General features: G+C 45.6%; 2 protein-coding genes across 6 annotated transcripts in view; one reads left to right on the top strand and one right to left on the bottom strand.

The window, feature by feature from the left end:
* Nucleotides 1-15,321, top strand: part of LOC110507606 (MAP/microtubule affinity-regulating kinase 4) — a 52,924-nt gene extending 37,603 nt beyond the window's left edge. Inside the window, exons 11-19 of one of the 5 annotated variants that reach the window (XM_036965364.1) lie at nt 125-234; nt 766-958; nt 3,045-3,271; nt 4,111-4,217; nt 5,809-6,078; nt 8,221-8,303; nt 10,015-10,059; nt 10,319-10,367; nt 14,186-15,321. In XM_036965364.1, coding sequence (XP_036821259.1) covers nt 125-234; nt 766-958; nt 3,045-3,271; nt 4,111-4,217; nt 5,809-6,078; nt 8,221-8,303; nt 10,015-10,059; nt 10,319-10,367; nt 14,186-14,519 — 1,418 coding nt within the window. In that variant the 3' untranslated portion in view covers nt 14,520-15,321. Of the gene's footprint in view, nt 1-124; nt 235-765; nt 959-3,044; nt 3,272-4,110; nt 4,218-5,808; nt 6,079-8,220; nt 8,304-10,014; nt 10,060-10,318; nt 11,223-14,185 lie in introns of those variants that run through there. The other 4 variants (XM_036965365.1, XM_021587701.2, XM_021587699.2 and 1 more) reach the window with 4 other exon arrangements.
* Nucleotides 15,322-17,949: 2,628 nt separating this feature from the next.
* ckmb (creatine kinase, muscle b) lies at nt 17,950-21,700 on the bottom strand. Its single transcript, XM_021587698.2, has 8 exons — nt 21,548-21,700; nt 20,267-20,476; nt 19,865-20,019; nt 19,571-19,703; nt 19,292-19,463; nt 19,044-19,167; nt 18,656-18,845; nt 17,950-18,459 (listed from the first exon to the last, which is right to left on the bottom strand). Exons 2-8 carry the CDS (start codon nt 20,454-20,456, stop codon nt 18,281-18,283), a joined length of 1,143 nt encoding a protein of 380 aa, XP_021443373.1. The 5' UTR covers nt 20,457-20,476; nt 21,548-21,700; the 3' UTR covers nt 17,950-18,280.
* Nucleotides 21,701-23,077: the final 1,377 nt, after the last annotated feature.

Here is a 23,077-nt window from a genome sequence, read left to right as displayed (position 1 = left end):
TGGCCCCTGGTGGTAGTAGTGCACTATTGTAGGGAATAGGGTGCTATTTGGGACGTACCCACCCTCTTCTTTCTTTGAGCCTGTATCTCTGTCTAACGTCTCTCATCTCTCCGCTCTCCTCCAGAGGTGATGGTGGGGATGGGTTACACCCGTGACGACATCAAAGACGCTCTGACCACTCGGAAGTACAACGAGGTTACCGCCACCTACCTGTTACTGGGACGCATGAATGAGGTGAGGCACAACGAGACAACGTGTGTGTGTGTGTGAGAGAGGGAGGGGAGAGAGAGAGAGAATCCTTCCTCGTTTCTGCGTTGCCTGTGTTCCCCCAAAAATGTTGTTTACATTTTTTTATATATATATATATTTCTACCGAGACACGCAGAAAGTTACAAGTATATTTGTAGCGAACAGAGCGAACGCTAGTGTGAGTGGATGGGTCATGAGTGCACAGCCACTGCTTGCTCCTCATCTCCCTATAGTGCAGTGGTGCACATCAGTTATATTTAAGATGGTTCCAACATAATTACATTTTCATGCATTTTGGAGTAGAATGTCCTTTAAAAAGTCACCAGAAAAGTCTACAAAATTATCCCCCTCCGCTTCCTTAGCCACCCGTGCTAACAAAAATCCCCGGGGAACACCTGGCGTGCCTGTCTGCCACAATACGTGTGTACGCTTGTCTGTGTATCCACACTGTCCACAGTCACCTGAGTCCTGATCCTAACGTGTGTGTGTGTGTGTGTGTGTGTGTGTGTGTGTCAGGTGGAGGGCAGCGAGTCTCGGTCAACCAGCAGTCTGAGCCTGGCGCGGGTACGGCCCAGCACCGTCATCAACGGCACCAGTAAACACTCCACCTCCTCCACCACCTCCGCCTCGGCCTCCTCCTCCTCTCACAGCAAGACCACCCAGCGCAGCGCCTCCACCTACCACCCCCGCAGGAGGCACAGTGACTTCTGTGAGTGGGCTGTCTCTTATTCTACGTCCCAAAATGCACCCTATTCCCTATCTGATGCACTACATTTGACCAGAGCCCAGAGCTCTGTTCAAAAGTAATGCACTAGTCAAATGTCGTGCACTATAAAGGGAATAGGTAGTAGTTATTGTTGATATACATTACTGTCTGTCCATCTGGGAGTATTATGTGTCATAGGAGCTTCCATGACATTGCAGTGCATTCTGGAACTATATCCCTTGACTTTTTCCACATTTTGTTATGTTACATACTGCCTTATTCTAAAATGGGTTAAATTGTTTTTTCCCCTCATCAATCTAAACACAATACCTCATAAGGACAATGCAAAATAATTTGTGGGGAAATTTTTACAAATGTATTAAAAATCAAGAACCGAAATATCACATTTACATAAGTACTCATTACTTTGTTGAAGCACCTTTGGCAGCGAGTACAGCCTCGAGTCTTCTCTCTTTGGGGAGATTCTCACATTCTTCTCTGCAGATCCTCTCAAGCTCTGTCAGGTTGGATGGGGAGCATCACTGCACAGCTATTTTCAGGTCTCTCCAGAGATGTTTGATTGGGTTCAATTCTGGGCTCTGGCTGGGCCACTCAAGGACATTCAGAGACTTGTCCCGAAGCCACTCCTGTGTTGTCTTGGCTGTGTGCTTAGGGTCGTTGTCCTGTTAGAAGGTGAACCTTCGAGGTCTTGAGCGCTCTGGAGCAGGTTTTCATCAAGGATCTCTCTGTACTTTGCTCCGTTCATCTTTCCCTCGATCCTGACTAGTCTCCCAGTTCCTGCTACTGAAAAACATTCCCACAGCATGATGCTGCCACCACCATGTTTCACCGTAGGGATGGTGCCAGGTTTCCTCCAGACGTGACACTTGGCATTCAGGCCAAAGAGTTCAATCTTGGTTTCATCAAACCAGAGAATCTTGTTTCTCATGGTCTGAGAGTCTTTAGGTGCCTTTTGGCAAACTCCAAGTGGGCTGTCATGTGCTTTTTACTGAGGAGTGGCTTCCGTCTGACCACTCTAACATAAAGGCCTGATTGGTGGAATGCTGCAGAGATGGTTGTCCTTCTGGAAGGTTCTTGTATCTCCACAGAGGAACTCTGGCGCTCTGTCAGAGTGACCATTGGGTTCTTGGTCGCCCCCCCTCCTTCTCCCCCGATTGCTTAGTTTGGCTGGGTGGCCAGCTCTAGGAAGAGTCTTGGTGGTTCCAAACTTCTTCCATTTAAGAATGATGAAGTCCACTGTTTTTTGGATGACATTTAATGCTGCAGAATTGTTTTGGTACCCTTCCCGAGATCTGTGCCTCGACATAATCCTGTCTCATAGCTTTACGGACAGTTCCTTCGACCTCATTGCTTGTTTATTCTCTGACATGCACTGTCAACTGTGGGACCTTATATAGACAGGTGTGTGCCTTTCCAAATCATGTCCAATCAATTGAATTTACCGCAGGTGGACTCCAATGAAGTTGTAGAAACAGCTCAAGAATGATCAATGGAAACAGGATGCACCTGAGCTCAATTTCGAGTCTCGTAGCAAAGGGTCATTATGGGGTATTGATGACGAAAAACATTTATTTAATCCATTTTAGAATAAGGCTGTAACGTAAGAAAATGTGGAAAAAGGGAAAAGGTCTGAATACTGTCCGAATGCACTGTACATCCATTAGTGTCTGACCTAACCCATTAGTGGGTGTTTGTTTTCCAAATAGCTGTCCGTCAATACCTTTTCACTTGTGTTTTAAATGGTTGTGAAGTAGTATTCCCCTCCGTTCTGCCAAGTTTGAGAATGTTTGCTTTGTGTGAATGAGAGTGTGAGGTCACCAGCCACCACTTTACAATTGGGTGAGATATTCATAATTTGTACATTGCCCACTCATCTGTCAGTCTGTAATATGCTGTTTATCCCAAACGACTTACAGTAGTCCGTGCAGACGTTTACATATGGGTGGCGCCAGCAGAATTTAAACCCACCGTCTTGGTTTTACAAGTGCCTTGCTCTACCAACTGAACCACACAGGGTCGGACTTTGATTCTCATGTCGTATCATCTGCCCTGTCTGTCTGTTGTGCAGGCGGTCCAGCAGCGCCCCCATCCCACCCCAAGCGTAGCCCCAGCAGCGTGGCGGGGGCAGACAGGGAGCTGAAGGAGGAGGGGGGGCGCATGGCGTCCCGGAAGGTCAGCAGCAGTGTGGTGGGCAGCCGTTCCATCCAGCCCCCCTCCAGCCCCATGGTCAGCAGCGCCAACAACCCCAACAAGTCAGAGATCCCCGACCGCCGCAAGGAGATTATCACCGCCACGGTGAACACGCGCACACACACACATACAGATAGGCCATGTTCCAGGCTGACTGCATGTCTGCAAACCACATATCATAGAGTTATCTGATGCCAGACTGCGCTGTCGAAGGCGTGCCACACAACCATTGGTTGATGCAATGCAATGTGTGCAATGCAGTCGGCTTACAACATGACCTTTACAAATAACTGTACATTATAAACACACACGCACACACACAGGGAAAAGAAGGGTTAACACCATCAAGAGACAATGTTGCAAGAGGTTAATGAAACTAAGATCAGTGTGCGGGGGAATGAACCAATAACACTACGAATAGAGAATCTACAGATTCATGCTCAACTAAGATGTGGACAGAGAGAATAGAGATTCAACGCTAGCATATAGGGAGTCAACATCTGCTAAATATGCGTATGTGACCAATCCGATTTGATTTGATGAACAACAACAACAGTGTGTATGGAGAATATGGAGATGAACCCGAGATGAACCCTTTGAAGGGCTCAGAGGCGCTCTGACAAGGTGGACTGAGAGTGACAACGAAAATTCAACACGGATACTGTGGTTCCTTAAAGTGCACTCCTTTTGACCAGGGCTCATAAGTAGTGCACTATAAAGGGAATAGGGTGCATGGGATGCATCCACTGACACTGTGATGTGGGGTGTAGATGTTATCAGAGTCACGGCTTTGAATAGACATGAACATCCCTAGCGTTATGTGACCATTAGACAATGTCATCATATGGAGGAGTGGAGGGATATACAGTAGGATGGATGCCTTTCTGAATTTCACCAAATCACAATCAATGTGTTATCTAACTGTCATTCTCCCTGACTTTCAGAACAACGTCCCAGCAAGTGCCATGATCCGCAGGAACACATACGTGTGCACCACGGACCGGAACAGCACAGACAGGCCCTCCCTGCTGCAGAACGGCAAGGAGAACAGGTGAGCAGAGCATTTGGGTTTCATGTTTGTGTTTGAGTGTTGCACATGTGCTTCTACATTTGTTGAGTCCTTGAGAATAATAGCAGGGATACATACACTTTCTCAACATTCTGTGTGCATACATAACCTGTGTGTCTTGACTGTACTGTAGTGGTGTGTTTGTGTGTAGTACTGGAGATAAAGAGCTTACTGCTGTGTGCCAGAAGGGGGGGGGGGGGGTTATCATGTGACCTAACGTCCCAGCTCAGGGCCACGTGGACTGGGGGAGGGAGGGGGTTGGAGATAGAGGGGGAAAGTGGGAGATGGCAGTGTCCCAACTTGACCAGCAGGCGCCTTCTAGGCCCTGTCAATGCAATGCCACGATAGACGGGCTGACGGGACACATACGTGCTAGAGCGCACACACACAGTGCAGCCGCACAAACAAATACACCGCTGCACACACAATGATAAAATGCACAAACCAACACACTCAGAAACAGACACAAATAATAATGCTCATACAAACAAATGCATGCTGTCGTACAATTACATGATATAGACAGATACATTACACAGAAATACACAGAAATACATTAAACAGAAATAGATTACACAGAAATACATGGTCATAGTGATCATGCATTACATTCTACACATGTTTAGTTCCTGCCCCTGGTCTCTTTTGCTTTGGCGCTCAGGTTGAGGGTAAATGATTGTGCTCTGAAACGGCTGCAAATCAACCAAAGGACTCTAATGTGTCTGCCCTACTCGGCCCCTCTCCCTGTGGGTATGTCTGTCTATCAGAGCTCTGGTTATTTAGAGCGTTAAGTGAAGCGGCCCCAGGCCAACAGGGGCTCAGCCAGCCTAGCTAACCCAGCCATTCAGGGAGAACTGTAGGGAGCGGGCCAAGGGGACGAGGAGAGGAAGAGCTCTGCCAAGTGGATGAAAGGATGCCGGGTTAAGAGGGCATGGGGAAGGAGAGGTGGCTACTGCTGGACATCCACACGCCAGCCACACTTCTCCAAGCAGATGGCCGAGATCTTCATTATCAGTCTGTCACTCTCCCTCTCACCCTCTCTCTCTCTCTTTCTCTCTCACCCTCTCTCTCTCTCTTTCTCTCTCACCCTCTCTCTCACCCTCTCTCTCTCTCTCTCTTTCTCTCTCACCCTCTCTCTTTCTTTCTATTTCTATGCTCACTTTTCTTTTCTCACTCTTTACCAGCCACCATACCAGTCACACCCCTCCCACATCCCCCTTTCCAGGCTGTCCTTCCCTCCTCCTCCCTGATCCCCATCTCCCCGTCACAGTCTGTTTCCACCAAAGGCCCAGTTCTGATTTGGCCTCAACCTTACCTCTGCTGAAAGCCAACACAAGTGGAAGCTCCTTCCCTGTAATGGTTCACCATCCCTCTGCCTTAACACTCAGCTAAGTCCCGCTAAAGCCTTTCTGGGTCAGATCCGTTGTCTCAACCGATACATTAGAACGATGATATGCCCTGGGTTGTCATACATTATGGACTGATCACCTCACTGTTAATGGTTGAGTGATGGATGAATGTGATGATGATCTGATTGTTTTGTCCTTTCTGCTCTCTCTCTCTCCTCTCTTAGCTCCATTTCCCACCGGCTGCCCCCGGCCTCGCCCTCTACCCACAGCATCGCTGGGGCCTCGGGGACCTCCTCCTCCGCGGGCTCCCGCCTCACCCGGGGCTCCAGCATCCGCAGCACCTTCCACGGTGGCCAGCTGAGGGACCGGCGGCCTCCCTCCCACGCCCCTCCCACCTCCCCCACCCTGTCCCACGACGCAAGCCCCCTGCCCCACGCACGTACCCGCGTCACCTCCAACCTGTTCAGCAAGCTCACCTCCAAGCTCACACGCAGGTAAGAGGAGAGTGAAGGGAGTGTGAGGAAGCCCTGAGCTTTAGCCCCCCAGTATAGTGACGACAACAATTCTAGGCTAGTCCATAGTGAGGGTAGAATTCATAGCTTGAAGGAATTTCAGTAGAAACATCAGAAGTGTAAGCGATCCTAGTCGAAACAGCTGAAAGGGACAGGCAGCGTGCAATTTGGAGGATTCTAATAGATGTTAGTTCTATTATACAATGCTGCGCGCGCCATTGTGAAATTCAACACTCGTCAGGGATAGCGACTGCCGTTTAAGCAATTAGATCAAATAAAGATCATGTACGGTCTAGCAAGGACAAGGATTACTATGAGCTGTCGCTCCTGTTACCCCCCCCCCGTGTTATTTTACTTGTGGAAATCTGGGGAGATCTTTGTTAGTGGAGCACATTTAAACCGCTCATCTGTGTGCACTGATGGAGACAATCAACTTTAGTTTAGATAGCAGGCCTGAAGCAAAAGTCAAAATAAATGTTGATTGAGGCATATGACCATGAAATAGCGCCCTAAATGAGACTAGCATGTAGCAGAGGCCTTGGATCCATTCTGAAATAGACTTGGGGCTTTCCCATCCGGACCCGATATGCATAAATACATTTTTTCAAATATAGAGACCCGTTCCGAACGGACCAGAGGACAACTCATCCGTATAGACCTGGTCGGATCCAGACCCGGTCCGATCCGAGTGAGGGAAGCAGCAGAAAAGTCCATGTTTAAGCTACTTTATTAACCGCAATTGATAAAGCGCGAGGTAGAAACAGGTGACGCTCAGGGCCTGTGCGTGAATGTAAGCTACTGTGAGTGGGAGCGAGTGACACATGAACAGGGAGGAGGTAGGGTGAGACGAGAGACTGCAACCGACCAAGCCGACCCCTGCTATAGTAGACTAATAGCTGCCATAGCTAGGTTATAGCTAGGTTAACCAATATGATTACGTAGTAACTGTCTTGACTGCATCAAACCAGGAGAAGCTAGTTAAGCTAGTAGCTAGCTAGCTAGCTAGGCTAATTGATGCAGCATGCTCTTTCTCGTCCTACAGCTACAAACAACATTCAGAATATAAAGTAGCAGTCTATCTGTTGGCTCTTGGTCGTTGTAGCCTATCCTTTTCTTTAACTTTAAATTCCATCATTTTAATTCCATCTCCATTGATTAGATATCTCCTGACCTTGGTCCCACACAGAGGCTCTATGACTATAGCCTATTGCCGCTTTGATGACTTGTGATTGACCAACAACCAGCGACGCGCCACTCGTGAAAAGCAAAGAGTAGCAGCATAAATTCTAAACTTCTCTCTCTCTCTCTACTGCAGCAATCGCGTTTGGATCTGTATGGGTCCTTCAGGACAAGTCAGTTAAAAGTACACATACCTGTGACAATCAGACCAGACCCGTGTCATTATTTAGAATTCTGGATCCAGAACTGCTCTGGTACTGGATCGGGTCTCGGGTATGTGGATCCGTGAAGACCTCTAGGGTGTAGGCTACAGTGTTAGTTAGTGTGTTAAGGAAAAGCCAGTTAGGCTACTGTAGAGGAGGGCACACAAAGCCCAAGACAGGTGACAGTGACTATCAGTGATACTTGGAACCCTTCCTCAATATGGAGGACATTCGTCTTATCCCTAGAGAGACAGTGGAGTCAGTAAGGTGTGTGTGTCTGGCCATCGGTACTCAGACTAACACTGCTGGAGGGTCTGAAATGCTTCTGACGCCCCCCTCTCTCACTCTCTCCTTAATCTGCATTGATTTTCCTCAGGCTTACTTCCTCCTCTATTAACCACAGGCTTCAAACCCCCACTTACCCAGTTCACCTTCTCTCTCTCTCTCTCTCTCTCTCTCTCTCTCGCTCTCTCTCGCTCTCTCTCGCTCTCTCTTGCTCTCTCTCTCTCTCTCTCTCTCGCTCTCTCTCTCTCTCTCGCTCGGTCTTGGCTGTTTTTTGGGGAAGTGCTTCATGTTTCTGTCTCTTAACTACTTTGCTTTTCCTTGTTAACTTTACTTTTCCTTGCCAATCAGCTGCAATCTTTTATCCTTTTCCCCCTTTATCCATATCTCTTTCTCTCTCTGTCTTTCTTTCTTTGTCTCTCTATTTTTCTTCCTTGTTTCTCTCTCTTCTTCCTCGTAGGGTCAATCTTGACCCCTCTAAGCGTCCCAACTCAAACAAGTCCGTCTCGGGCTGCACTCTTCCGCAGGGATCAAAAACAGTTAGTAAGTTCTTCTTCCCATGTTTCTGGCTCCTTCTCTCTGTCTGCCTGTCAGTCTGTCTGTCTGTCTGCCTGCCTGCCTGTCTGCCAGCACCTCCAACCCCTCGCCCACTCCCCTCTCATTCACAGCATCAGTCTGTGCGCTGTGTCTGTTGTCTGAGTTCAGTTCAAGAGCGCGCCCTAGAGGCCACAGGTGACACAGCATACCCTTGACAACAACAGAACATTAGCAAGCAATAACCCTGCTTTCCAAAGACTTTTAAAATGTGCACACGCTTGTAGTACTTGATGTAGGAGCAGTTTGGGATCCTCTATACATTCTTCTTCTATTTTCAGTTCATGTAAAGGCAGTTGGTTAATGGATGTGTTGTTGTATGAATATCTACCAAATGGTTGTGGCACTTAAAACAATAATACATGATTGGACAATGAAACATTTCTTTATTCTTATCTTTGAAAGTCAAATCAAAGGGGTCTGATGTGGCTTTGGACTCTACGGGCTGTTCTTTACCTTCTCCTAAAGCTTCAGGGTGCACCTCAACCTGATGACAACTTCACTCATTGTGCAGTTGTGTGCCGTCCAGTTGTACTTTTTCACGCAATTGTAAGACGGCGACTCATTTAATGAACTCCATATATTCCTTGCGTTGTTAAAACGTCACCAGTCCCAGAGGCAGTACTGTGAAGCTGTTTCAGTGTTTTTGGTTTAGCCAACCTCCCTCTTTGCCACACAACACAACGCTATCACAAGGCCAAGGAGTTTCAGATTGGAGGGGGTGGTGGTTTTGTTTGTAAGGAGCTGCTGCCATGCGTCCTTAGCATCGCTGACACTTCAAAGCAGGATTAGTTGCGTAATAGAGCCTTTATCCCTCCCCTCTTAACGGGATCCTCTTCACAGTCCCAGCCAGAGGCACAGGCTTGTCAGTCCTTATCCCACCACTCCACTCCACTCACCATGGGCTCCACTCACTCCCTCTCTCCCAGAGAGATTTGACCCAACATGGCAGCCCAGACACTATCCCCACTTGCAGGTTTGTTTTAAGACACTCTACAGCTCAGATCTCTTCCCTATCCTGTTAGATGGAGATTTTATAGAAGGAAAGCTCTAGTCCTTTCAAGACACACCCAGTTCCTGTGATGGCTTTTGGGTTGGTCAGGCTGGTGGAGACGGCATTTGAAATGGGAAGGTTACGAACATGGCGACACTCTTTGTGGTGCTTGAACAGCAGCGCCCCCTTGTGTGTGTTAGATGGATGTGTAATGGGACATCTCAAAAGCTGACCATACTTTAGTGGTAGTAGTCATTGGGCAAACACTATGTGCTTTCATTATGCTTTTTGTTAAAATGTCGGAATAAATGTTCTTCAAACTTAGGTAAAAACCATCACAGCACACGTTAGAATTGCCCAGTTATGTCACGCAATGCAAGCAGCAGCAGCTTTCTAGTCCTGAGCCTGAACCTGCCCTGAGCCCTTCCTCTAAAAAACATTCCTAGTGTGGCTTCAAAGTGTATGTTTTGTTTTATTTGTTTATTTATAATTTCCGTACATTTCGGAAGGTTGATGTCACTCTGACTCTGATGAGTTGATGGTGTTGTGGTTATTTCTCTATTGGCTGTTGCTGAGGGAAGGATAGGAACAGAAAGGGGAGGGAACAAGGGATATTTCTCTATTGGCTGATTCATTCCTAACACACACTTTTGTCTTCGTCTTGAGGGTCACAGACGAACCTGAGAGAGTCTGCAGATCTCCGGTCACAAGGTGAGTGTCTACAATACAGTATGTCCCACTGTGATGAGAAACTATTTAATTACAGGCCGAAGATCAGTTTCCCCAAACCCAGTTGTAACCACATTCATTATGATCACACAATGCAAAACTGAACCCAGACCAGTTAGATAGTTGTGCTATCAATCAAAGACTTTCTGTATCACTCCATGTCTGCCCACAATTGGGCAGTATGACAGCTCCAGGACCAGTAGTTACTAAAGGCATTTCTATTCTCTCCCTCACACTGTAGCCTCGGCTGCACAGTCTCTGGTCAGACAGTCTCTGGTTAAAACCAGCAGGTAAAGCTCAGAGCATGGGTCAATGCAGCATTAGCTCTAAATGCCCTTGGTGTGACTCGTAGATAGTAGATGTGGTACTCTGTGATAGATGCCTGTGAGTGACTGCCTCTCTAATTATTTTCTGAAGTAGGTTCCTTCTGTGTGTTTTATCAAGTAGGTTCCTCAGTGTAACAACAACTTCAACTCCCCATCCATTGACATGAACCTCATTCTCACTTACTCAAACAATTTGAATAAATGATTAAATACCCATAATTATGTAGACATGCCGAATACACAGAGCTTCCACTTGTTTCCAAGAGTAGTACTAGTGTGTGGTATTCTGGCTATGTCCACCATTAAACCTACTCCTACTTACACAGCAAATATGTTTTTGCTAGCTTGTGACCGAGCATAGTAAGATGCCACCGCAAGCTGATTCTGTGACCCACCAGGACAGCATTCCAAAGACAAATGTCTGCTTTGAAATGTAAACTTGAATTAGCTGTGCATACCACCAGGGCTGGGCTCAATTCCATTTCAATTGCAGTCAGGAAGTACACTGAATTTCCAATTCTCTTCAATGCTTTTCAATGAGGAAAATGTGGAATTAGATTTGGAATTTGGTTTACTTTCTGAATGGACCGGATTTAAATGGATTTGACCACATCTCTGCAAACCACAGACACCTCCAACAATATACCAACCAACCACCACCAACAATATAATGACCTGAATATATATATACACACACACTACCGTTCAAAAGTTTGGGGTCACTTAGAAATGTCCTTGTTTTCCATAAAAACATACATGAAATGAGTTGCAAAATGAATAGGAAATATTGTCAAGACGTTGGATTTTTAATTGAAATAATCATTTTGTCCTTCAAACTTTGCTTTCGTAAAAGAATCCTCCATTTGCAGCAATTACAGGCTTGCAGACTTTTGGCATTCTAGTTGTCAATTTGTTGAGGTAATCTGAAGAGATTTCACCCCATGCTTCCTTGAAGCACCTCCCACGAGTTGGATTTGTTTGATGGGCACTTCTTACGTACCATACGGTCAAGCTACTCCCACAACAGCTCAGTAGGGTTGAGATCCAGTGACTGCTGGCCACTCCATTATAGACAGAATACCAGCTGACTGCTTCTTCCCTAAAAAGTTCTTACATAGTTTGGATTGGGTCATGCTTTGGGTCATTGTCCTGTTGTAGGAGGAAATTGGCTCATATTAAGTGCCGTCCACAGGGCGTTGCAAAATGGAGTGATAGCCTTCCTTCTTCAAGATCCCTTTTACCCTGTATAAATCTCCCACTTTACCACCACCAAAGCACCCCCAGACCATCACATTGCCTACACCATACTTGACAGATGGCGTCAAGCACTCCTCCAGCATCTTTTCATTTTTTCTGCGTCTCACGAATGTTCTTCTTTGTGATCCGAACAACCCAAACTTGGATTTGTCTGTCCATAACACTTTTTTTCTAATCTTCCTCTCTCCAGTGTCTGTGTTCTTTTGCCCATCTTAATCTTTTCTTTTTATTGGCCAGTCTGAGATATGGCTTTATCTTTGCAACTCTGCCTAGAAGGCCAAAAACCCAGAGTCACCTCTTCACTGTTGACGTTGAGACTGGTGTTTTGCGGGTACTATTTAATGAAGCTGCCAGTTGAGGACTTGTGAGGCATCTGTTTCTCAAACTAGACACTCTAATGTACTTGTCCTCTTGCTCAGTTGTGCACCGGGCCTCCCACTCCTCTTTCTATTCTGGTTAGAGCCAGTTTGCGCTATTCTGTGAAGGGAGAAGTACACAGTGTTGTATGAGATCTTCAGTTTCTTGGCAATTTCTCACATGGAATAGCCTTTGTTTCTCAGAATAAGAATAGACTGACGAGTTTCAGAAGAAGGTGCTTTGTTTCTGGCCGTTTTGAGACTGTAATCGAACCCACAAATGCTGATGCTCCAGATAATCAACTAAGCTAAAGAAGGCCAGTTTAATTGCTTCTTTAATCAGAACAACAGTTTTCAGCTGTGCTAACATAATTGCAAAAGGGTTTTCCTATTATCTATTAGCCTTTTATAATGATAAACTTGGATTAGCTAACACAACGTGTCATTGGAACACAGGCGTGATGGTTGCTGATAATGGACCTCTGTACACCTATGTAGATGTTCCATAAAAAATCAGCCGTTTCCAGCTACAATAGTAATTTACAACAAACACTGTATTTCTGATAAATTTGATGTTATTTTAATCGACAAAAAATGTGCTTTTCTTTCAAAAACAAGGACATTTCTACGTGACCCAAAACATTTGAACGGTAGTGTGAGTGTGTGTGTGTGTGTGTGTGTGTGTATATATATATATATATATATATATATATATATATATATATATATATTACTGCTCAAAAAAATAAAGGGAACACTAAAATAACACATCCTAGATCTGAATGAATGAAATATTCTTATTAAATACTTTTTTCTTTACATAGTTGAATGTGCTGACAACAAAATCACACAAAAATTACCAATGGAAATCAAATTTATCAACCCATGGAGGTCTGGATTTGGAGTCACACTCAAAATTAAAGTGGAAAACCACACTACAGGCTGATCCAACTTTGATGTAATGTCCTTAAAACAAGTCAAAATGAGGCTCAGTAGTGTGTGTGGCCTCCACGTGCCTGTATGACCTTCTGCTGGAGGTCATTTTGCAGGGCTCTGGCAGTGCTCCTCCTGCTCCCCCTTGCACAAAGGCGGAGGTAGCGGTCCTGCTGCTGGGTTGTTGCCCTCCTACGGCCTCCTCCACGTCTCCTGATGTACTGGCCTGTCTCCTGGTAGTGCCTCCATGCTCTGGACACTACGCTGACAGACACAGCAAACCTTCTTGCCACAGCTCGCATTGATGTGCCATCCTGGATGAGCTGCACTACCTGAGCCACTTGTGTGGGTTGTAGACTCCGTCTCATGCTACCACTAGAGCACCGCCAGCACTCAAAATTTACCAAAACATCAGCCAGGAAGCATAGGAACTGAGAAGTGGTCTGTGGTTATCACCTTTATTGGGGGTGTCTTGCTAATTGCCTATAATTTCCACCTGATGTCTATTCCATTTGCACAACAGCATGTGAAATTTATTGTCAATCAGTGTTGCTTCCTAAGTGGACAGTTTGGAGTTACATTGTGTTGTTTAAGTGTTCCCTTTATTTTTTTGAGCAGTGTGTATATATATATATATATATATATATATATATATGCATACAGTTCAGATCATTGAGTGGGGCATAATTGTAGCCTGGTCTAATGAATGAGGTATAATGGTGCAGCATCATTTAGAATGTTGTTGGCTTGAAGAACACACGTGCCCTCAAAAAGGTAAAATTGTGTTGTTAACTTGACTAACTTGTGTTGCTTCCTAACATTCCATTTTATTGCACTCCGGTATCCTCTGAATTGTCCTCTGATTTGAACCACAGATTTATTTTTCTAGAATAGTCTAATTTATGGCATGATTTTAAGTTGGTAGTGCAACTTGTGTATGTTGTGGATGCTACATCCACTCTTCAGTAAAGACTGTTAAAAACATTTTATATACTTTCATTTCTACTGGCCTTGTTATCTATTTTAATGAGTAATTGAGGAATGGATTTCTATTGATAAATTAAGAGTTGTGGCTGTTATTAAACCAAACCCTATATGATACTAATATATTTCTCCCCTGTTCCTCTCTTCCCATCCACGTTAATGCACTTCAACCACACTCCACCTGCATCCTCTTCTCTCATTCAATCTCTCACCCCCAATCACTCCCACGCTTCACCCACTTTGCCCCTGCAGTCGCCATCTACCTGGGCATCAAAAAGCGCCAGAGCCCCGGACCCCCCGATGCGGCTGGGATGTGAGGGTGCGGAGCCCGCGGGACCCGGCGGAGGTGGTGCTGGCGCTGCGCGAGGCGGCCCAGGGCTGCGGCTGCCAGGTCCACCTGGCTGGGCCCTTCCTGCTCTCCTGCACCCACGGGGCGGCCGGCTCACGCGTGGCCTTCGAGGCTGAGGTGTGCCAGCTGCCCGCCGGTCCAGCCGAGACCAGCGGCGTGCGCTTCAAACGCCTGTGGGGGGCGCCGCTCGCCTTCCGGGATATCGCCACAAAAGTGTCCAAAGATCTGGAGCTCTGAGGGCAACAGGGGGTGGGGCAGAGGGCTTCTACACTGGACAGACTGACCAAGGGGGCGGGAGAAGGAGACAGACTGAACCCGCTACCCCCACTGCCAACCTCACCTCACCCCCGCCAAAGACCCGCTTCTGGTGCCACACGGACACGCAGGCACACCGGCACGGACGGCCCGGCCCCGCCACTCACAGACCTATGACCTATGAACCCTGCTAAGGCACCTCAATATTATGTGAATCTAGGGAGTCAAGCAGTTCTTTTTTAATTCCATATTTGCAGATTAAGATATTTTTTGTCAACGTAGTTATGATTATATTATATTTGTTGTCATTCCTTTTTAACAGCTGCTATTTAAAAGGTTTTTAATATTGTTTTTCTTTTCTTCACTTCAATGAGCAATTGACAGACTGAATGCATATTTAAGAAACAAGGGGCCAGCCCTTTCCTAGACAGAACTCCAGGCTATAGAGCAGGGGTGTCAAACTCATTTTGCCCTGGACGCCACATTCGTTCTTCAACGAGGTCCGGACGGCAACACTGAAAATGTGTTATATTTCCTTGCCGTCAAAATTTGCATAAAATTGTCTATCCACCCTATCCATAATTTTTTTGCATTTTTGATGCTCCCTAACTGTCTAGCTTTCATTTCAGTGATTATTAACAATCTGGACACAATCAATAAACTGTATGAATGTAGGTCCATTATCTTATCATTTCTACACAGTTTCGATTTGGCTGTAGTCATTTTTAAATATTTTCAAAATCAAATTTTATTTGTCACATGACCTTACTGTGAAATGCTTACGTACCCTTAACCAACAATGCAGTTTTAAGAAAATACCTATAAAGAGATAAGAATAACAAATAACTAAAGAGCAGCAGTAAATATCAGTAGCGGGGCTATAAACAGGGGGTACCGGTACAGAGTCAATGTGGAGGCTATAAACAGGGGGTACCGGTACAGAGTCAATGTGGAGGCTATATACAGGGGGTACCGGTACAGAGTCAATGTGGAGGCTATATACAGGGGGTACCGGTACAGAGTCAATGTGGAGGCTATATACAGGGGGTACCGGTACAGAGTCAATGTGGAGGCTATATACAGGGGGTACCGGTACAGAGTCAATGTGGAGGCTAAATACAGGGGGTACCGGTACAGAGTCAATGTGGAGGCTATATACAGGGGGTACCGGTACAGATATATAAAAAAAATACTAATTTTTTGTTGTTATTTTTGTGGGGTTTTACTCAAACCCGCAGGCCAGATTGGACCCCCTCGCGCACCGCAGGCCATATAATTTGACACCCCTGCTATATAGGAAGCCGTGCCGAAATACAGAGACGGACAACAAAAAATATTATAAAAATATTCTGTAAAACAAATGCCAGACCCTTCTGCCCATCCATCGTCTGCTCAATTCTGTACGACCCCGTCTGCTACTCTCATCAAGTTTCATTTTGTGTTCTGTATATACCGGAATGTTGGTTGCTAATGAGCAAGGCTGTCTGACATCAATGTCCAAAGCGGAGTAGGTGATGACTGCTCTTCTGAGCCACTAACCTTTTGATTTTCTGCGTTTCAGCAGGTAATGTACACAAGCTTTCTACACATTCTTCTGGTAACACTTTTGGTTTAGCAATATCACCTCTTGTAATTGTATTTCCTCTTAAATGGTACAGCACATCCACAGGGCCAAGATTCCAAACTTGATTTGATGTAAGCTGTGTTTAGTATTATGTTGGGGAATATTGATTGTCACATTTCCACAATCACAATTTGGATCACTTTTTAGTATAAAAAGACCCAAGATCGCATAAAAAAGAAAATGACATCAATTCCTAATTTTCTGCTCAAAAAGAAAAGGATATGATTGATCAAACAGACTATAATAACTACAGCAACGCTAGTTGAATTGCATTAACTATTTATGTCCATTGATGTCCTTTATCTGTGGTTCCCTGGAGGATGAGTTCCGAACTGCTCCTCAACACAGCCCTCGGCAACACTGAGCTTCCCTTCTGGTAGCCAATCAGACTTCTGTATTGCTGAGGGGGGGTAGTTTAGAATGTGACCCTGGGTGACCTTGTTGAAATTAACCCTGACACTCTTCTATAAATGAACCACGATTCCAAGCTGCTCACAATTGATCCAAGTCAGGTAGATAGTCACTCACTCCGGCCTTGACTGTTTGTCACAGCTTTGATTTGCACCAATATACAGTAATGATCCTTGTCGCCTGTCAGTGGGTCATAGCAGCAGACATGCCAGAACATCGTTCCCAGTTGCTGCAGTGGGCTCTTCTAGTTTAGATCTCTCAACCATGTTTCTATTTTCTCAGCTCAGACTGTGTTGTTGGTGTCGCTGAATGTTCCTCAACCTTCCTTGTTTTCTGAAAGTCTGTCTGGCCTTTGTAAATGGCTCAAAGATTCATCAACAGTGGATGATGTTCTCATTACAGAGTGTGCTTGTTTGTCACTGTTACACCTCTGACCATTTCCGCCAGCCTGCCTACACTGGACTGCCTGCCCAACACAATAACAAATCTTCAGTTGTTTTCAAACTCCATTTTCCACCTTATTCCTTTTGGTAAAAAGATTTATTGCACACATGTATGGCGGTAGTACATAGTAATCCATGACACTACAATGACTTCAGTTTTCCCGTTGCAAGGAATCATGGGAGATTTTATTTGCAACAGGTGGCCACAAATGTCTTAAAATGTGAAAGCTGTGATTTTGTGCAATTTTTGGGCAACTTTGCCCAAAATAGGACCTCTTGCCCAACAATTCCCATATATATTGCTTAAAGCTTAGGACCATGCTTCAACGGTAGGAAGTAGTAGAGCGTTTGAAGCCGTCGCTGTTATCGATAAAACGGGGTGCAAATATGGAAATGACTGACCTGCAGTCCTGCATGTCTCATAGGAAAATTGTGTTGAAGCAAAAATAAATTCTCCTTTCAAACTCTGACATTTTGGATCAAGTTTATTTTTGTTCTCACTGTGGTTGACGTGGTCTCAGTAGATCACAGGTTGGTCATATGTGTAATGGATGGTTTGGAATTCCCATTGTTAGAGCCTCTCCTGTCCATGATATATGAGACACCATACACATTGTCACGTTCATATAAAGTGGCATTGTTTACGTCGTTACATAGCAACCCACTACCACTACTTATAAAACTACTAGTCTTAGCACCTATAAGTCATCATGACCACCTGCCTTCGCCTCGTGGCTATGACCACATCACAGCCTTGATAAGAATGTCATAACACATGGCCTCTCGTTTTATTGCTTAATTGTACCATGGTTTTAGGGCATTTACGAGGCTGCGCTCACTGAGTTTGTGTGTGTGTGTGTGTATGTGTGCAGCAAGAATGTGTGCGTGCGAGGGTCTGTGTGTGTGTTTCGAGACCATACATCAGACAGTGGGGTTGATTGATAACTGGGGCTTGTTTTATTTGCTCAATACATTTTTACAACCAAAAAACGGATTTCAGATTTGGTGCATTAACATAGCGATGGCCCATGGCACCAGACTATGCGATAGTCCTTTATTCCCAGGATGTTACGAAAAGAACGGGACAGATGGTAAAACGTGACTGAGGGAGGAGAAAAATAAATGATGAAGAGAGACTGAAGGAAGGAAAAAAAAAGAGTTGGATCAGAGTGGAGTGTCTTTAGGAAAAGTCCAGGGAGGATGTCTCCTGCCCGCGTGACGACAAGGCTACTCATTTTTATAATACAAAAAGCACAAGTGCCGCTTTACTTCTGGGCGGGGATCATGCCGTCGATGGCCTCTCCCTTCTCCAGCTTCTTCTCCATCTCCACCATGAGCTTGACGCCATCCACCACCATCTGCACCTGCTGCACCTCTGAGGAGCCCAGACGATCAGCGTTGGAGATGTCGAAGATTCCACCCACGGAGGCCGTGTCCACACCACCTGCAGGCAAAGAGGTCAAAGGTGAGTCTTCATAATCCTTAACACTGGTGTTCCATGATGTACATGTCAGGTTAAATATGGCTTTACTCGTCACCTCAGAAATGCATATGTAATGGCAGTGTAATAACATTTTATGGACTATTGCTAGGTATAGTATGACTTCATGCATTAAGACTGTAAAGAGAGTAGCTCGTACCTGTGCCGCGCTTCTGCAGACGCAGCCTGGTCAGGATCTCCTCAAACTTGGCATGTGTGCTCAGCTTGGGCAGCTTGACGTGCACGCCACCGCGCAGGCCAGTTCCCAGGTTGGAGGGGCAGGTCAGCACATAGCCGAGATGCTCGTTCCACATGAAGCCGTGGTTGTGCTTCTTGAAGACCGCCTCAATCTGCACAAGGTAGAGAAGGACAGGAGACAAGAATGTTCCAGTGAGTGCGTTTTCAGGTGAGAATAGCCAACCGAAAGGGATGTGTGTTTCGACTACTGACTATAAGAAAACCCAGCTGCCATTTGTTGTGAACAAGCGATAAAGAACAATCTAGGTATTGACAGTGTGTCAGTTCTGTAGGTTCTGTGGCTAGCCTACCTTCTGCAGACCAACGCAGAAGCGTCTGAAGACCTCCTTCATGTTGCCTCCCTTCTCCATGGAGATGACACGCAGGTGATCCTCCTCGTTCACCCAGACCAAGAAGCTCTTGGCATCGTTGTGCCTTCAGATAGGAGGGAGTACGTATTACATGAATGTGGGACATACTGTACATTCATTATCTGGTTTAACCAATGGTATTGTTTTGGTTTCGGGTATTGGTATGGGCCTGTGTCCTGGGCACTCACCAGATTCCTCTTGCGTCGGGCCAGTCACGGGCCATACCAGCGGACAGCAGCAGGGGGGAGACGGGCTTGTCAAACAAGAAGTGGTCGGCGATCAGCTGATCCTGCTCGGCATCGGTCATGCCATTCAGGGGGTAGTACTTTCCCTTGAACTCACCATCCAGTGTGGCCAGGGCTGAGGGGAGAGAGACATGAACATGAGATTGACATGGTCGTGCTCCATGGCAGCACAGCTGACCCTGATTTTATAGTGCTGATTTTACTGAGGGCTCAGACACTCACCCTCGATGGACAGTTTCTCAACCATTCTGCGCTCGCCACGGCTGTTGTGGGGGGGCAGGGTGTATCCCTTGATGCTGCGTCCAGTACGCACACGGCTGGACAGGACGTAGGCGGGGTCAAGATCATCACCTCCCTGTAAACGGGAAAATGAATTATGTCGCTCTACACATGGAAGTCATTCAAATGCTGTCTAGTCACCACGGTCCACTGCAGCCTTATATATTAGCTAAGAAATCAAGCTTGCAAAAGGAGCAATGAAGAAATGTGATTGCCATGACCACTTTCTTCACTCACCTTCAAGTTCTCGAAGTTCAGGTCGGTCTTGTGTTTGTCGGTGGGCTTGTAGCCTCCGTGACGGTCGGAGATGATGGGGTCGAACATATCCTTAAAGACTTCGTAGCACTCTTCATCACCAGCAACGCAGCCGACGGTCATGATGAAGGGGTGTCCTACAGACAGAAAGAGAATTAGTGAAAACTATTGCCACAGGAAAACTACATGTAACAGGCCCCCCATCAAAGTGCATTACCAACAGTCTCATTTTTCATGCTGATAGTGTATTAGTTAATAGCACTAAGAATGTTTTGCTTTCAGGTGCCCTTATCAGCCACCAATCAGAGTAGATCAGGACATGCCTATCCTGTGACCTCACAGTGCCCTGACGGGTCTTCCTGTGTGTGTGCGTCCAAGTCTTACCAGGGTTGTCCACACCGGTCTGGGTGCAGTCGTCCAGGGTGAAACCGGAGGGGGTAGACTTGCTCCTCAGCTTTTTGTACATGTCCTTGGTCAGCACCTTGGCCATGTGGTTGTTGTGCAGGGAGAGGTCTGGGAACTCCTCTACATCAGAGAATTTCATCTTGTAGTCATTGTGGCAGTTCTTCGTCATGATTGCGGCTCTCTTTTGTCCTGCAAAACAGAGAGGGGGAAGAAGTGTGAATCTATGCATGATGATCTGGCACACTGTAACGAAAGCCCTCCCAACTAAATATTCAAGAATGGTGAAAGAACAGTATCTGGGTCCCTAACAACAGAATTGTGCCACAAAAGAGAGAGCATGATGGGTTTTCAGAAGAAAATCACAAGGAACTGTCCTAGCAATGGCCTAACAATACAACCAATACCACTAAATATACCATATTTTGTGATTTGTAGTACTGAGTCTCCTAGCGTCTTATCTATCAGTGTCCTGACCCCTCCAGCCACCGCCTCATGTTTCCACGGAGAGTGACAGGGGTGTGATCTACGTGCTTTTATGCACTTAGCAGCAGAAGGTATTTTTAGACCAGGCCATCCACTCTACACCCTCTTGCTGTGGCTATACTCTGACACTGGCATGCAAGCCACCTTCCCATTCCTTCAAGGGAAACACCATCACTGCAGCCTAGTCTGGCTACCCCCCAGTAGGCGGTACCAGAGAGTTTCAGAGACTGACTTGATTCATTCTCCGGTCATTAGCACAACTGACCTTCAAATCAGAACGAATAGGATCTCAGATTAACATCTGAACTACAAACATGTTGTGGAATAATTGCAGACATTATAGAAATTCAATACTTCACTTTGCATGTTTTCTTTCAGCAAAATATCTAAAATGACTCAGTGTCATCTATAGATCACCACTGGTAACAAATCAACCAGCCGCTGTCCTGTGACTATCCCTCCTCTACTAACAGCCGTTAGTGATCATGGCTGTTTTCAAACTAGTGCTCTCTTTTTACCAACAAAACTTTTAACAAAGTTACGGTTTGCACTCAAGAGGATGACGAGTAAAAAGGCATAAGAAGTAGTTTAAAGAAGAAAAAACAGTAGATCTTCCATTTTAGGAAACGCTGCAAGAAACTGAAGAGGAGTCCAATGCAAAAAACCAAGAAGAACCGATTTCAGGATTCCAAGTGGTGCGGCGACGGAGAGGTTTCAGAAATTCTTATTTCTACTTTAAAACTCTTTTCCAGAAGCTCGCTGCCTAGTAGGTTTTACCTGCACAGGAGAAAAGAAGGAGGTAACGTTCCCGGGATCCACCAAAGCCAATATAGGAGTTACCCAACTTTGACAGGTGTTAGACCCTAGTTTATATACCCAGACCTTTGCACCCATTGGCCGGTTTGTCTCTGAATTCTCTCACTCGATTGGACAGCCACAACCCCTGATGCCCAGTTTAGTTTCTAAAAGGCATGAACTTACATCACAACACCCGAGACGGTACAACAGCTGTGCCTACCCCCTGAACGGCAACGTCCCCCTCCTCCTCTGATTAGCTAGTTGAGGTGGGGGGGTTGAAGGAGACAGTTGAAGTAAAGCGACAGTTGTAAAAAGACACTGTCTCCGGGGACACTGTTATAAGTGTTCACACTGAGAGATTGAGGGATCCTGGGGGAACAAATAACTACTATGTCTAAAAGCGGAAGCTAAATGGCATATATTATATTACTAGTTGTGGGGTTTCATGGGAGTTCTCCCCTACAGTCATTGGAGCTCCCTCTCATTCATCTGTAGTGTGTTTGGTGCGTATTCCCGCCCCCTTGGTCCTAATTTGAATCAGTCAAAAAAAAGTAATATGATTTTGCATAGGAATATGGTTATGGTCCCTTGAGAGAGATGGCGAACCGGAAGAGGAGAAAGGAGAATGCCACTTCATTGAGCATTTCATAAACAATACCTGACAATATGAACCACAAACTGGAACTGTGTGACACACTCCTCTTGGATTCAGAGCAATTGCACTTCGCAGAGGTTTTTGTTGAAGCTCATAGTCAATCAAGGCTTAATGTGATTTCACACAAGGTTAAACAATGTTATTGAGGAGACATTTTTTTTTTTTTAAGTATTCCGCACAGTGCCATTGTGTCTCCCAGCTCAATGACTAGACAGAATGAACAATCCTCACACTTCAGTGTGCCGTACTTACAAATCCATGCCGGCCACCCTCTACCCTGAGCTTTTGTGCCAACCATTCTGTCAGGACAAATCTACCAAACTGTGCTAGATAATATATGCCTTCATGTCTATTTCTAGCAGCATGCCAGGGCCCTGCCAAAGAAAGATGCTGTGTCCCCATGGGGTGCTAGTCATAACAAACATGCACACACAGATAGAAGAAGAGTCTTTAGTTGGAAGGACTGCATAAGATTGAGTTGAAGCATCTTTTTTTAACTAGGCAAGTCAGTTAAGAACAATTTCCTATTTTCAATGACGGCCTGAAAACTTAACTGCCTTGTTCAAGGGCAGAACGACAGATTTTTATCTTGTCAGATCAGGGATTTGATCTTGCAACCTTTCAGTTACTAGTCCAACGCTCTGACCACTAGGCTACCTGCCGCCCCAGGTTGTCTAAGCATCTACTGTATACAACCAAAGTTTGCTGAAGCAGATTTAGAAAGGGTAAGAGTGATAGAGGTGGATTGTCGAGGCCTTGTGCACAAGCCTCCTTCAGTATATATTATCAAAAGTATTATTAAGTTTAAAAATGTGTTCAAAATTCGATCTTGTGTATAAAATGCACCTTACATA

This window comes from Oncorhynchus mykiss, chromosome 27 (assembly GCF_013265735.2).
Source record: "Oncorhynchus mykiss isolate Arlee chromosome 27, USDA_OmykA_1.1, whole genome shotgun sequence".
Taxonomy (NCBI): Eukaryota; Metazoa; Chordata; class Actinopteri; order Salmoniformes; family Salmonidae; genus Oncorhynchus; species Oncorhynchus mykiss.
Note: the sequence above shows the minus strand (reverse complement) of the source record. Positions and strands in the feature narration are given on the sequence as shown.